At 33.0% G+C, this 16,690-nt stretch overlaps 1 protein-coding gene across 6 annotated transcripts in view; it reads left to right on the top strand.

Moving 5' to 3' along the window:
* Positions 1 to 16,115, top strand: part of USP15 (ubiquitin specific peptidase 15) — a 126,240-nt gene extending 110,125 nt beyond the window's left edge. For 4 of the 6 annotated variants that reach the window (XM_060165672.1, XM_060165671.1, XM_060165673.1 and 1 more), the window contains 11 exons: positions 1,758 to 1,841; positions 1,932 to 2,026; positions 2,124 to 2,315; positions 3,221 to 3,336; positions 3,519 to 3,791; positions 4,170 to 4,240; positions 4,589 to 4,704; positions 5,323 to 5,472; positions 7,461 to 7,564; positions 10,860 to 10,948; positions 14,492 to 16,115. In XM_060165672.1, the coding sequence (XP_060021655.1) occupies positions 1,758 to 1,841; positions 1,932 to 2,026; positions 2,124 to 2,315; positions 3,221 to 3,336; positions 3,519 to 3,791; positions 4,170 to 4,240; positions 4,589 to 4,704; positions 5,323 to 5,472; positions 7,461 to 7,564; positions 10,860 to 10,948; positions 14,492 to 14,674 (1,473 nt within the window). In that variant the 3' untranslated portion in view covers positions 14,675 to 16,115. Of the gene's footprint in view, positions 1 to 1,757; positions 1,842 to 1,931; positions 2,027 to 2,123; positions 2,316 to 3,220; positions 3,337 to 3,518; positions 3,792 to 4,169; positions 4,241 to 4,572; positions 4,705 to 5,322; positions 5,473 to 7,460; positions 7,565 to 10,859; positions 10,949 to 14,491 lie in introns of those variants that run through there. The other 2 variants (XR_009543420.1, XM_060165674.1) reach the window with 2 other exon arrangements.
* The last annotated feature ends 575 nt before the right edge of the window (positions 16,116 to 16,690 follow it).

The raw sequence follows: 16,690 nt of genomic DNA, 5'->3' as shown, positions 1-16,690 counted from the left end.
ATCACCCAAATGATCATCTAAATCAGAACTGTTTTAAAAAAAAAAGGGCCATATTAATAATTATACCAGGACATCAGGCTAAGCTAGGACTCGCCAAAGCAAACTGGGATATATTGTCACCTAGTCTAAGGAAAGCATATAGAATCAAGAAGGCTGAGGATAAAACTCTGAAGGATAATGCTAGAGGATAGTTCTTTACTCAAAAGAAGGTGTGGCCAGGACATTAAAGAATAAGAAGTGTAGTGTCAGAGGGAGAGGAAAATTTTGAAGGAGGCAGTGGTCAGCAGTAATGCTGCAGAGAGTTCAATAAAGTAAGGACTGGTAAAGATTTGGTTAAATGATAGTATTGACAGCCTTGGTAACAGGTTAAATAAAGAGGTGAAGGCAAAAGCCAGGAGTGGATAAATAAGTGAATGAGAGATAAAGAAGTTACGATAGTCAGTGTAGACATTACTTTACAAGGTTATTTATAAAGCAGAGGAGAAAGGGAGATAATTAGTGGAAAATTATTAGAAAACAGTGAGAGACTGTTTTGTTTTTTGAGACTTGTATACAGTTCAGTGCTTTTATAAGTCAAGATAAAATGAAATAAAGGATAATTGCTGGGCTTATGTTCTAGAGCAGCGGTCCCCAGCCTTTTTAGCACCAGGGACCGGTTTCATGGAAGACAGGTTTTCCACGGAATGGAGGCAAGGGTGGGATGGGGTGGGGGATGGCTCAGGCAGTAATGTGAGCGATGGGGAGTGATGGGGAGCGATGGGGAGCGGCAGAGGAAGCTTCGCTCGCTCACCTCCTGCTGTGCAGCCTGGTTCCTAACAGGCTGCGGAACAGTACTGGTCTGCGGCCCGGGGGTTGGGGACCCCTGTTCTAGAGGAGGCAGAAAAGGATAGATACCAGTGTTAGCCTTGAATGGGGAAGAGTAACACCTGATTCTCTTTCCTTGTGTCAAAAGAGACAGAGAAAAGGACCTTTTAGACTCAAGTTTGTAAGGGGAACAGTAAGTTGGAGATTTTCCTATCCAGTAGCCTATATTTTTCTCAGTGAAATAGGTATTCTGCTGATAGTGAGGGGAGAAGTGGTAAAATTAAAAGCCTAAGAAATGGTGAAGATTTTAAATAGTTATTGAGAAAAATAAGAGAATAAGCGAATAAAGGCTACACAGAAGAATTTCTGGCTGGTGTTGAAGGATCAGCTGAGATTGAGCACTGTGAGTCTGTAGTACACCAGTCTCTGAAGTTGAGCAGTTTACTCCAGCAATCTAAACAACTCTGAGAAAGTATAGCAGGAATAAAACTGAATAACAAAGTAAAGTTTTTGCAATGAGTGGTTAAAGGGATGAATCATGGGGGTGGAAGGGCATGGACATAGTAGGGAGCTGATAAACTAGGAGAAAATTGAGAATTAGAAGGACTAGATATCTCAGTGCAAGCCAAGAATAGGAAAGAATGAGTTTCCAGGAAAAGTAAATAGTGATTAAACAGTTAAGAGTCTAAGATGTCAGAAGTGGTGCAGGAGATGGCAAGGTCCAGGAAGTGAACTACAGTTGAAGCAAGTATAGGTCTTTGAATTGAGGAGTCAGGGAACAATAAGATAAACCATCCATGTGGACTTTGTCACCCAGGATGATGCCAAGATTGGAGACAAGACACAGTGAGCCAGATGCCACCGTGAATGTGAGGAAGCAACCAAAAGGTCCATCTCACCTAGTGAATATTTTCCAAAGTAATAAATGTATTAATTTTTTTTTTGTTTTTTAGTACAAAGTGGTTGTCCCCAAAATTGGAAACATACTTGATCTTTGTACAGCGTTGTCTGCTTTGTCAGGAGTACCTGCAGATAAGGTAGGATGTTCCTGGGTTTAAAGTATGTAAGTTGGAATTTAGTTTTTCACTGTTGTAAAACCAGCTTAATAGAAATTTATTTCCTTTTAGATGATAGTTACTGATATATACAATCATAGATTTCACAGAATATTTGCAATGGATGAAAACCTTAGTAGTATTATGGAACGGGATGATATTTATGTGTAAGTATGAAATCTATTGTGCAAATATTACTTGAGAAAAAATTGAAAAGAAATATCATAAAATTTTCAGAGTTTATAGTCAATTTTATCCTTGTAGGTTTGAGATTAACATCAATAGAACAGAAGATACAGAGCATGTGATTATTCCTGTTTGCCTGAGAGAAAAATTTAGACACTCAAGTTACACCCACCATACTGGTTCTTCACTTTTTGGTCAGCCTTTTCTTATGGCTGTACCACGAAACAACACTGAAGATAAACTCTATAATCTTCTGCTTGTGAGAATGTGGTAAGTGCCAAACAAGTCTACATTAACAAAATAAAATACTAAATAGCTAATAAAGGTAAACATGCAAGGTACTATCAGAATATAATTAGTTGTCTGTATTATTTCAGCTTTGTTTAGATGGGTAGCAACGTAAGAAATCACATTATAGTCTAATCCAGTTTCTTGATCATGTAAACCACATTACTGAGGTAATTTTAAACCCAGGAAGCATAAATTCTTTTAGTTGTTTTACACCAAAAGTTTACAGTTGGAAGAAAATAGGAATTTATCATGTTTGCACTCTGAAATCATAACAAATGTCATGTGCTTCATTTCTTTATACACCGTGCTCATACTGATAACAAGAACTCATACTAATAAATATTTTTATTTAAAAGGATAAACTTTCATGGTTGATCCTTTTGCAAGGCAACACCTTTTTGTTTTCCTAAAACCTTGATTTGAATTATAACGTAATCAAGAATGCCATTTGCTCCCTTTCTTTTATCCTTTATAGCTAACATATTTAGTTTTCTTTCTTGCATACCTATTTTAATATTGTAGTCCCATAAACCATACATAAAGATGACATTATAAACTATAAGTGGTCTTAGCAATAATATATATATATCATCTAAATGAGGATCTTTATAAAATAATTTTATGTCAAGAAATTATTTGCCACAAACTTTTAACATAGAAAGATGTTAAAACCCTAAAAGTAACAAATTAACTTATTTTTATAAAGACAGCCAAACACAAATGATTACAGTATCATATCTTGAGTTTGAATTTATCATTGAATCCACTAATGACCACTGTTAATTGTATTTAGAGATTTTGTTTTATTAAAAGAATGAAAAACTTTTTTTTTAAGTTTTTGCCTTTATAGAACTGAACTTGTTTGATTTCTGATTTTATTTAAGCCGATATGTCAAAATATCTACGGACTCTGAAGAAACCGAAGGATCCCTACACTGCTGTAAGGACCAAAATATTAATGGGAATGGCCCAAATGGCATACATGAAGAAGGCTCACCAAGTAAGACTTCCCTATTAAATTGTAAAAACTTTTCACTTGGGTTATTGCTGCAGAGAAAAATTAAGAGGATGGGGATTAAGGAACTAAACAATATTTGCAAGCCTGGGAAAAACAGTGTTAGTATTAATAAGTTTTAAATGTAACATTGGGTTTATTTAAAGATTTCTAATATCTAATTTTAGGTGAAATGGAAACAGATGAGCCAGATGATGAATCCAGCCAGGATCAAGAACTTCCCTCTGAGAATGAAAACAGTCAGTCTGAAGATTCAGTTGGAGGAGATAATGATTCTGAAAATGGATTATGTACTGAGGAAACTTGCAAAGGTCAACTCATGGGACACAAAAAACGATTGTTTACATTCCAGTTCAACAACTTAGGCAATACTGATATCAACTACATCAAAGATGATACCAGGCATATAAGATTTGATGATAGGCAGCTTAGGCTAGATGGTAAGTATTTGTGGAAAATGGCTTAAACACTAAACTTGAGCGCGTGTTACTTTTTTTAGGTGAAACCATGAAATTCAACACTATCATGAAAAATAACATTTATGTATCTATCTACATTTTTAAATGAAAAGCCTTCATTTCTAAGTATACTAAAACACATGTCGGTGTTTATTAAATGAAGGTTGGACTTATGCTTAAGTTTTTTTTAGCTCTAAAGTATCTTAATGGCTTGGAAACAGCTATTTACCCTGATCACCTAGTGCAAGTAGAAGAGACTGCTATTTGTTTATTCTGGTATATATCTTAACATTAAAATATATTCGTTTTTAACATTAAGGCATATTAAATCTTAAAGAAAAAATATGTTTTCCACCTTAGAAAGATCTTTTCTTGCTTTGGATTGGGATCCTGATTTGAAAAAAAGATATTTTGATGAAAATGCTGCTGAGGTAAGTCATCAATCATTCCTTCTTTATCTTTCCCTGTTGATCACACTGTTTTGTTACACTCTTTTGCTTCTACCAGCTATGTTTATTTTGCAGTAAAAAATTGGTTATGTACTAAAAGAGAAAAGGCTTGTTGGTTTTGAAACTGCTTTCTGTTTAAACTTCCTGGTTGTCCATATAGGTGTGTATACAGGAATTATTAGAAGTGTAGTGTAAATCTCAGCTGAAATATGCTTTGATTGTTTTTTGAGAACATTTAGGAGTTTTTCATTACTATTCATAGTAATATGGTATCACTAAAATGAGTTTTGTTTCATTTGTTTTCTTAACTCAAGAAATACTTCTCTTTAGGATTTTGAAAAACATGAAAGTGTGGAATACAAACCTCCTAAAAAACCCTTTGTGAAATTAAAAGATTGCATTGAGCTTTTTACAACAAAAGAAAAGCTGGGTGCTGAAGATCCCTGGTAAGAGACAATATTAAATAATTGTTTCTAATTATTTTTTAAGGATTTATACTGAGGTATGTGGTACATCAAATTGAAAAAGTGATAATTAAATTCCCTTTGATATTTTTAACAATAAGCATTTCTTTATCTGCTAATAATGTATTAAGAGGGATGAAAATGTCTTTAAAAGTATTATTATAATGTTAAGCTTTAATTTTGTTACTATATTTTCCATAATAGCCATTTTACTGTGAATAATTAATTTTAGTTACATTTTCCCAAGAACTTTTAGCTCTGCAGCTATTTTAAGAGAAGCTTTTTTAGGAAAATCACAATATGTTTTGTGGTATTACTAATTCCATTAGAGTCCAGAAGTTTTGAGATTTTTCTAATGCCTGTATCTCAGCACAGTTTTATAATACATCCATGTCTTTTTAGCATACTGTAATGTAAATAATCTAGCCCTCATTATTTCTTTGAATACTTATTTACATATTCATTTTTAATAGTTAAATCTATTTGGAAAATCTATTGATGATAAAAATAGAAGTTCCTATCTGTTATATATTAGGCATTACCTAATATTACCTCTAACATTATCTCTAACAAGCTTTAAATATTTCTCTTTATTTTTAGGTATTGTCCAAATTGTAAAGAACATCAGCAAGCCACAAAGAAATTAGATTTATGGTCCCTGCCTCCAGTACTTGTGGTACATCTCAAGCGATTTTCTTACAGTCGATACATGAGAGACAAGTTGGATACCTTAGTTGATTTTCCTATCAAGTAAGTTCTGATTGTGCTTCATAAACATTGGGCACCTCTAGCTTTTTTTTAGACATTAGGTAACTTTGCACACAAATTTTAGGGGTTTTTTTTTTTTTTGTCTATTTACTTTTACATATAGTTGACTTTAAATATTATATTGGTTTCATGTGTACAGCATAGTGATTTGATGTTTTTATACCTTACACAGCATACAAAATTATTATAATACTACTGACTATATTTTCTGTGCTACATACTAAGTCTCTTTGACTTATTTTATAACTAGTAGTTTGTACCTCTTAATCCCCTTCACCTTTTTCACCCATCCCCCCACCTTCTTCCCTCTGGCAACCACCAGTTTGTTCTCTGTATCTGTGAGTCTGTTTCTGTTTTGTTATATTTGCTCGTTTGTTTTTTTAGCGTCCAATCTCAGTTTTTGAGTGTATTTTTGGGTACTTCTGACAATTTGTATGGATCGGTAACAATTTTTATTCCTTCTTAAGAGATCTTTCAAAGATCAAAGAGAAAATATATTTTTTAAAAAAACAGAGTAAGACTCTTTCTATGTTACATTATCTTATGAGTTCACTGGCCCTGTTTATAAATCTAAGATACTTCATGGGATCTTAGTGATTTTCTTTTTCCCAGGACTTATTTCATCATTACTCCTCAATTATTTCTAAATGATTTTTTAAAAAGACTAATGTGAAAACAGAATAATGGAATTGCTTAGAAGGAGGATGATGCAGTAGTGTAGTAAGTCATCCCTATTGTCATCCTTCAGTATTCTTATTGCAGCATCCAGAGTATGACATCCTATTTGTAAAAATGTGTAAAGAAGTCTGGAGACAGCATCTTGGTAGCCTTTTTTGTTTTTCTTTTAAGCTTTCACTAAACATAATTGAGAATTCAGAAGGACAAAAAGGGAATAGTGTATCTTCATTCATGGAGTCCAGGACTTTATCACACGCTATCTTGTGACAAGAACATGCTACTCTCCCATTTCGCTAAAAAAAAATTGGTAGTATTCTTTCATATTTCATGATATTTGTGCACCAAATTTACTTAATACAGTTAGTAAGTAAACAAATACTGAAGGCAGGTGTGTGTGCATGCAGAGGTGATTAGAAGGAAATAGGTGATGTAATATTGAAAACATTCTTTGGATTGCTTATTCTAATTGGTGTTTATAAATTTAAAATTGAAAACGTTTTGCAATTATAGAACAAAAAATGCTAATTTTCTCTTTAACAAAACAAAATTATGAGCCATCAAAGTTTTCAAGAATACAGCATTTTGAAAATGTGAGTACAAGATGAAACAAAAGTAATGATAAGCTAGGACCTTTTAGAGCTGTATTTGAAATTTAGAATCATAATTGCTTTTTAATTATGTAAATACAAGCAGAATAACCAGAAATAATGATAAGCTATAAAATGGTCATATTCCAGTTTCATGCATGCTAGATTATATAAACAGTGGGTTGTATTGCAGAGAATGTTACCCGTTTAGGTTACAGAGGTCATCAAAACCTGAAAAATATAGAATAGATATTGGGGTTATATTTAAATATATACTTATATTTAAATTATGATAAAATTTCTAAAAAAGTTGTTTTTCACTGTCCCTTTATTCTTCCTTAAATAAATCATTTCTGAAAATGACTTTAAAAAATAAAAGAACCCAAATGGTAAATGGTGATGTCTGTATTTCCTCATATACTAAGAGAGAAATGTATTAGCATGAAAACATTAATCTGAATAACAACAATCATTGGAGAATTTTTAAATTCTCAATCCCTAAGAAAATTTTTGCCAAAACATTCAAATCTCAAGGGTATTTATATAATTTGTTTTATAAAGTTATTTGGCTCTTAGTAATTTCTTTAGTGAGATAGATAGATGGGAATACACTTAAATGAGAGTCAAACAACACTGACAAAGGAGAGTAGAATTCATTACATTTAGGGAAAAACATAAAACTAACTTGATCTCTTTTTTAAACAGTGATTTGGATATGTCGGAATTCCTAATTAACCCAAATGCAGGTCCTTGCCGCTATAATTTGATTGCTGTTTCCAACCACTATGGAGGGATGGGAGGAGGACACTGTAAGTTGATAGTTTACCGTTTCACTAAAATCATGGTGTTTGATAACTCCAGACTTTTTTCCTTAAGGTATTTATTACTTCTTAAAGGGAAAATGTGAGATGTGTCTTACATATAGTAGTCATTCAATAGATATTGATTAATGAATGAATCAGCTTTTGAACCTTTTTTTTTTTAACATCAAGAGTAGAGGATTGAGTTAATCATACTCCATAGTTCAAAGGACAGGAAATCACTGGTCCATTCAGAGCTCCTGTCCTTCCCCATTCTCCTTCCCCTTCCGTTTCTAACTTGTTTGATGTATGAGCTCTCCTGAATCGTGCATCATTGTTAATTTACATGACTGTTACTCTGCTGTGGATCTTACTTTTCTCTCTTGACACTTAAGACTTCTCCATATTACTTTGTGTCAATTTAATTCATTGCTTCTAACCACTCATGATTTATATATCTACCATATTTTATTTCTCTATTCGCTTCATGGTGGACATCCAAATTACCTTTAACTTTCTACCACCACAAGAGCAATAAACATCATTATGGTCTCCTACGTGAGAATTTCATTGAGCTACATACCCAGATGTAAGATTGCTGGGTTATAGAGTAAAGTACTGTGAGATGGCTCTCCAGGACGGTTATACCAGTCTGTGCTCTCCAATTGATAGGTTTTTCTGTTGAACCAGCATTGCATTCTGGGATAAATCCTAGTCTTGAAGTATTTTTTAGTATACCCAGTTGGATTTGGTTAGCTGATTTTATTTAGGATTGTTAAAATTTAATTCATAAATGAAATGATACTGCAATTTTTTTATATTGTTCTTACTTTGGAATCAAGATTACAGTCTAGCCTAATGAAACAGGCTGGGATACTTTACACTTTTTCTATTTCCTGGGGCAGCTAGTATAATATAGGAATTAACTATTCATGAAAGTCTAGTAGAATTCACCTGTAAAACTATCTGGGCTTTACAGTCATAAATTTTTCTATTTATGTCATGCTTACTGAAGTATATTCAGTTTTCTTTTTCCAAAATGTGTACATTTTGGCATTCTCCATTTTTCTAAAAATATATGTTTTCCAATATATTTGAGAGTAGTTGTTTGTAATACTCTTGTGCTGTATTTTTTTTTTTTTTTTTTTTTTTTTTTTTGCGTTACGCGGGCCTTTCACTGTTGTGGCCTCTCCCGTTGTGGAGCACAGGCTCCGGACGCACAGGCTCAGCGGCCATGGGTCACAGGCCCAGCCGCTCCGCGGCATGTGGGATCTTCCCGGACCGGGGCACGAACCTGTGTCCCCTGCATTGGCAGGCAGACTCTCAACCACTGTGCCACCAGGGAAGCCCTTGTGCTGTATTTTTGTCCCTTTTTTGTTCTTTTCTGTCTTGTCAAAGAATTAGCTTTCTATTTTATTACATTTTTCTTATTGTTATACATGTATGTATTCTATCTCATTGATTTCTTCTCTTCCCTTTGATATATTTTTCTTCTTGTTAATTTGGGTTTGCTCTGTTTCTCTTTTTCCAGCTTCTTGTGTTGAATGCTTATTAACTTTTTGTTTTCCTTTTGTTCCCCTCTATTGAAGGCTATAATTAAAGCTGTAGATTTCCCTTTAAATATTCCTTTATCACTATTCCGTAAATATTGAAATGTAGTATTCATTGTCTTTCAATTCTATATATGTCTTTAGTTTCCTTTATAATTTTCTGATTATCCCAAGATTATCTCATCATATGCTTTTTCAAATATATGGTTTTATAAAGCTGTCCTTTGTTTCTTAATTTTAATTTTATTTCATAGCATTTAGGGGCATTATCTATATTATATTAATCCTAGGAGTTTATTAGGGCTTCCATGGGGCTTAATATATGGTCTGTTCCTTAAATGTTTGTGTACTTGAAAAGCATACATATTCCCCATTTAAGCATAGAGTTCTGTATTTCCGTTACAGTTAATCTGATCAGTTGTATGCAAATCATTACTATCTCTGGTTATTTTTGATGTTCATTCTTTTTCTGAGAGGAATTTGTCAGGACTCCTACTGAAGTGTTGATTTATCTGTTTCTTCTAACAGTTTTATTAATTCTTTTGCATTATTAGTTGCATTTATGTTTAAAATGGGTAGCTCTTCTTTCTCTATTGTTCCTTTTACCAGAATTTGATATTCATTTTTCGTTTTGTCTTTTTCTCAGAATTACAAATATTAATTTAGCTTTCTTTTGATACCATGATTTCATTTGCAAACTCTGTGTGCCTTTTTGTTAGATTTGTCTCTTATAAATCTATATTATTGTTAAATCTTATCTTTTTATTTTCAGACTTATTGGTCTGAAAATATGTTTCTTTAAATTTGGGAGTGTGGTGGTCTTGATTTCAGATTGACAAATTTATAATACATATTGGGCTCCACCCAAAAGAACAATAATTTTAAGAGGGGTAGAACTATTTAGAAGACAAAGCCTATAAAGTCACTTTTTAGAAACTATGACAGCAAATAATTGTTTTGAGTACATTTTGCAACTTTGTTTCCTCAGTTACTGGATAGTTTATACAAAGTATGGATGGGAACAGTGGGCATTTTTTTTTTAACTTAAAGATAAAGTAGATCTTTAAAATTTGTGCAGATCAATTGATCGTTTTTTACCTTTCCTTTGCTCTGTACTTTTGTTAAAGACTGGAAAAGATTCTGGTGTAAAAACCTCTACAAATCAATGAGATAATATTGTTGGAAAAATATTAGTCATAGAAAATTTAAATTTTGGTTGAAAATTCAAACTTTGGAATCAGAAACAGGCCTGAGTTTAAATCCTGACTCTGCTACCTAACCGCTATACTGTTGGACAAATTAAACTTCTCTTGATGCCTCCCTTTCCCCATCTCTAAAATCAGAAGAATAGTAATCATAGTACCTTCTTTTGAGATAATACATGTAAAGTACATAGCACTATGCCTGATACACCAGAAGCACTACATAAATGTTAATCACAAGTTATTGTCATTAGTATTGTTATTCGGTGAATTAAAAAATAATAAATCTGTCCTGTTTGTGCCTGGGATGAAAAAAGTCACATATTTCAACTTATATGAAAGTATCGTAGGCTTCTAGTTTGTAGCAAATTATTCTAAAAACCTTTAATCATTGGAATCAGTTAAATACATGATAGACAGGTCTTATATAGATGATTATCATGTAATTTTAATAGGTATTCCCTATATTAGATGGTTTTAAAGTTTTGAGGGTTCCCTCCCAGGAAACCACAGCTCATTTAAGTCACAGAAGCGATTATATTTTTTCATTAGATACTGCTTTCGCAAAAAATAAAGATGATGGAAAATGGTACTACTTCGATGACAGTAGTGTCTCAACTGCATCTGAAGACCAGATTGTGGTAAGTGTGTCTTTTATTCCTGAAAATCAAGGAATCTACTGTTTTAAAAGGGGCCCATGGAACACTATAGTCTATATTCTAGCAATTCTAATAGGTGAGAGACTTGCTCTGCTTTAAAGAAATGTAAAATTGTCCTCTAAGTGGAAATCTGTCTACTAAATTTGCCCACTAACAGAAGCATAAGTTGAAACATGAAAATTTTTCTGGTTTTCAACATGAAAACTGGAGAGTTCTAATGAAAATATTACATTTTCCCCTGAAAAATAGGCTCAGACATTCTAGACATTGACTGCTTAAAGTCAGAATGCTAAAGTAGAAAAAAAAACAAATCTTTAAGGGCCTTACCATACCTCAGATTTTTAAAGTCTTATCCTTTCTGACAATTACATATTCAAACTCAAAATGATATAGTTATATAAAACAAATTACAGATTTTAAAAAAATTAATGCTGTGTATTTGTTACGTTGATGTTTTCTGAATAGTAGAAAAATTAGGAAGTTAACATCTAGTCACACGTGCATCAGTTTATCAGCCACAGCTGGAGCCAAAATACTGGCATTTGTTTTGTTTCCCATCAGAGCACATTTTTATTATCAGATATGGATTGATGAACAGACAACTGGTATGTTCTAAGAAGAAAACTAAGAATTGCTTGATAAGAATTTATTATTCTATAAATTTTGCCTTTCTGTATATTTTACTTATTGATGACAGTATTACAAAGTATGAGAATTAAGGTATTTGCTTATGTGATGATATTTCCTATACAGAGGTTTTCTGGTGATGTTGGGGGAGCACTGACTGCTTTACTTTATTTCATGATTCAAATTATATATTCCTTGAGGGCAGAGACTAGTTTTTTACTTTTTTAGTTTATAATGCTTTAAAGGTCTTCAACTAAAATTGTTCAATTTAATAAATTAATAAATTTCTGAGCCCAATTACTGGCATAGTTTTAATTGGTCATTGGATGAACAGATATGAAATTATTTTGAATTGTTTCTCTGTAGATGTTTCATATTTTTATCTATATATGTGTATATAATTTATATATATTTATATATTAAATTATGTACCGTTGCTTATCTCCCTACAGCTGTAACAAAGAACAAAAAGACTTTTGAACTCTTAATATTTTAATATTTTTTAAAATGTGTATATGCCTAAGTTAACTACATTTTCAGTTTATATTTAGACTTCTAATTTCATATCATATCCCTCACTTTTCAATTCTGTTCTCCTTTTTAATCTACCAACACAAAACATCCTGAAGTTGCCTACATTGTCCTTCAAAGTCTATTTGACAACACTGCCCTAATCTTGCTTTCAAATAAATAATATATCTTGTTTATATACAGTAAGTGAATTTGATGTTACCTTACATTTTAACAATGACAATTCTTCATTTAGTCAACAGGTACTTGAGTACCTTCTATATATATAGCGCTTTATTCTAAACAAGGTTAAAAGACAGCTATCTGTGATTTCAAGAGGCTTACAATCTAAAGGTGATGAGAAATGAATTGACAATTGTATATAATAATTACTATTAAGTATCTTGGCTGTATAGGTTGGAGGCATCTGTCTCAACTGATTTGGGGTTTAAGGAGACAGGGCCAGTGCAGGGAAGTTTGCATAGAGAAAGTGGTGTTTGACCTGAGTTACAGATACAAATAGTAGTAAATGAGACAAAAGATGCAAAGGTATTCTAGGCAAAAAGAACAGTACCTACAAAAGCAAGGAGGCATGACAGAATATAGCATTTAGGGGAACAGCAAATAATTTGGTGTTACTGAAAGGAAAGACTCTTGTTGGGGATATGGAGCAGAAATTAGGCTGGGGCTAAACCTAGCACTCAGATCAAGAAAGATGACATTTTTCGTTGTTTAGACCTTTTTTTTTTTTTTTTTTTTTTGCGGTACGCGGGCCTCTCACTGTTGTGGCCTCTCCCGTTGCGGAGCACAGGCTCAGCGGCCATGGGTCACAGGCCCAGCCGCTCCACGGCATGTGGGATCTTCCCGGACCGGGACACGAACCCGTGTCCCCTGAATTGGCAGGCGGACTCTCAACCACTGCACCACTGGGGAAGCCCTAGACCTTTTCTTAAAGTTTGTAAGAAATATTGGATGGTTGTTAAGTAATAGAAGAACATTATTAAATTTGCATCTTAACATGTCTTACAAACACTTTAGAAGACAGGTTGGAGGGCACTGAGTAAAGAAGCAGAAAGGTCATTATTGTCTCCAGAGGAAAGGAGGCTGTCATGTAAGTTAAGCAACAAGAGCTTCTAAATTTAAAGTAGTGGTAGTAAGTATATAGACAAAGGGAGAATGGATTTGTGAGCTACTTAATGGATAGAAATAATAGAACTTGATTAAGATTAGATATAAAGATGTAGAGAGGGAGAAGATGAAGATGACTCGTCAACATTCACTAAGGTAGTAAACATAGGAAGAAAATTTGCTGTGAAGTTTGAGATACATGTATAATAGCTATGTGGAAATTTCCATTTGGAAATGGGACTAATAGAACTAGGGTGAGTTAACTCAAGGGTGAGATCTGGCTTCAGTTATAAATCTGAATTGTCTGTCTTAGGTAGCAGTTAAAACCATAGTTTCGAATGAGTCACCTATGGGAAGATACAGATTGAGAAAGAGCAGTAGGCTGAGGACAGAACATGATTTTTTTTGAAGGTCAGCATTTAAAGAGCCCACAGAAAAGTAGAAGAAACTGTAGAGATGGAAGATCTAAGGAAAAGTGGTGTAACAGAAGCCAAAAATGCTTTTATGCAGGAAAGAGGAGTAATAAAGCATTAAATGCTACAGAAAGATTAGCTAAAAAAGGCATCCATTTAATTTGTTAATAGGAGGTTTTTGAGCCTAGTGAAAGCCATTTCATTAGAATGGTTGCGGCAGTCACATTGAATTGAGGAGTGTACGTGAGAGTGAATGATGAATATTAGATTTTCTGTCTCCAGCCTGGCTGTGAGGAAGAGGAAGAGGTATATGGCAGCTAGAAGAAGAGGTAGAATGGAGAGGGATTTATGATGGGAAAAGACTTAAGTATTTTTTATGCCCAAAAGTCCAGTAGATAAGAACTCATTAAAGATAACACAGTGATGATTGATGGAGCAATATCCTTAAGATGGTAAGAAAAGTTAGAATCTAGAGCAAATACAGAATGAAGTTATTACTATTAGAAAGAAGCTTACCTTTCTCTTAGAGACAGAAGGGAAGAAAGCATAGAATTCTATTTCATTTTAGAGTAACTAGGTTAATCTGTGATACAGTTGGATTTATTTATCTATCCAGCTAACTTAGAAGAGAATAAAAAATGTTAAATCCAGTGACCATTTTTCCTTTATATATAGAAGTCATCTTATATTTACTCAGTTTTAGTAACCCCCATTTGACCATGTGTGGTTTTCTTGATTTATGTCCTGTCACCAAAATTGGTTACCAGCTAAAAATTCATACAGTATTTAATGTTACCTTTAAGAATCATAACCATTTTAACATTCTTTTTTTTGTTTGTTTTAACAGTCCAAAGCAGCATATGTACTCTTCTACCAGAGGCAAGACACTTTCAGTGGAACTGGCTTTTTTCCTCTTGACCGAGAAACTAAAGGTGCTTCAGCTGCCACAGGCATCCCATTAGAAAGTGATGAAGATAGCAATGATAATGACAATGATATAGAAAACGAAAACTGTATGCACACTAACTAATGAAAGTCCTAGAAGCCATAAAAGAGAGACTTTCCTGCTGGTGGTATCAAAATGATGAAGTTACCCACCACATTAAACAAAAGTCTGAGATGGGGAGTTTCAGATAACTGAATGTAAATCCTTTATCAGATTTTAACTTGTGCAGTACTTGAAGTGAAACACAATGAAAACTTTAACAGAAATTGTCTCTTAATACATTTACAGTCTTGTATTTACAAGCTAAATATATATAGGAAATCACAAATAAATCCCTTTTAAGTTTGCTGCTGTTTTGATGAATTATGTTTTCTTTAATTTTTTGGATGTGAGTTAATTGATGACAAACGTTAAATTTGTGGATGTTGGTCATTTATTTTGCTCAAATAATACTGCAAGAAAACTGGCTGAACTTAGTTTTTGGATAATTAATTCATGTGCATTAAGCTGCCACATATACTACTATGATATTTAGCTGCGGTATCCATGTGGCATAAATACTGCAGTAGTATTCTTGGAAAACCAAATTTTCAAATCTTTACCTGGTAGTCAATGTGGGCCTGTTATAAAACCAAATCATGATACAAGAAATAATCTTGAAAAAGTTATTTCCTTTTGTAGTATCATAAAAAATCCAGAATGTTATGTTCATCTTATTACTACTGTGGAAACAGGTTCTAGATTTCACACTTCATCGAAAGTCACTTTTCAGTTAAATGTAAGTATTTTTTACTGCTATTGGGATCTATCCCTAGATATTCAAATTCTTTTTGACTTGCTTTAAAATGCATATCTTTAATCTGGTGTTGGTCCAAAATTAAAATTTTGGCTGTCTGTTTTTCTCTACCCCATTTTTTGGTAATTTGGCAACTTTCAGCTCTCCCAAGTATTGTAATATAAGGACAAACTTAATAGTATTCTGTATCCATAGTAATAATTACATCAAGCTTAGATGAGAATTTTTTTTCATATACTGGCCTTTAAATCACTAATGGACAATTGGCTTTACAGGTAGGTCTGTTAACTTTCTTTGTGTGTTCCTGATGGAATTCACCATAGCCTTACAGCTTTTCTCAGAAGGTAACTTGTTACAAGAGAATTGGCATTTGCATGTTCCAGAGTCAGAACCTGTACAGTATATAAAGTATACAAACCTTGAATTTTATTTTAGTTCACCACATTCAAGGATCCAGGATGCCAAAAATATGTGTGAACATTTGAAACATTTTTCATTTGCTGCTTTTTCCCTTTGATCTAGTTGAAAGAATGTATTGTCAGTTGGCATACAATACTGCCTTTAATAGAAAATAAATGCTGGGGCACATTTCACATATCGACTACCTGAGAAATTGCTTTGTGTCCCACTGTTATTAAAGCAAAAAGTATAATGTTCTTCACTTGAACTAATCAAATACAATAGATTATAAATTGTGTATTGTAAATAAAAGTTCACTCTGTGAGTGCACATTTTGGTAAATTATTTATTTATGTTAGCATTTAAAAGTGAAAGAGAAATGCATTTGACCAGGATAAATGAGGTATGTTGATCATGGCTTTGCTTTATACCGTGATATTAAAGCTGGTTTTTCATCCTGGTATTTTTAAAGCTGCTTTGGGTTTTTCCTTTTTTCTCTTCTTTTCTTTTCTTTTCTTTTTTTCTTTCTTTTTTTTTTTTTAAATGTAAACTAACCTCCTGCATGACAGAGGTTAAAATTTTGTCTGCACTTGAGTTCACTTGCGTTTACATTTGAAATGTGCATGTTTATTTATACAGATTTCAATAAAGCTATTCAAGGCCTTATTTAGTCTTTTATTTCTTACTCTGAATCTTTTAATAAAAATCCTCTATTTTATGGTAGGTGACCATAGACTTTTTAGTTATACCGTTAAAAATAGAAAGAAAAGCATGTCATAGCTAAGTAAATCCTACTGTTAAGGACATGTTTTAAAGTTGACGTTTTCAGTTTAAATATTTAGTCATTGAGCAAATGTTTGTTTGTATACCTACTAATCTAGAGTCTTGAGATTTAGCAGTAACCA

The sequence above is a fragment of the Lagenorhynchus albirostris genome, chromosome 11 (genome assembly GCF_949774975.1).
Source record: "Lagenorhynchus albirostris chromosome 11, mLagAlb1.1, whole genome shotgun sequence".
NCBI lineage: Eukaryota > Metazoa > Chordata > Mammalia > Artiodactyla > Delphinidae > Lagenorhynchus > Lagenorhynchus albirostris.
This window is presented reverse-complemented; position numbering and strand designations above follow the sequence as displayed.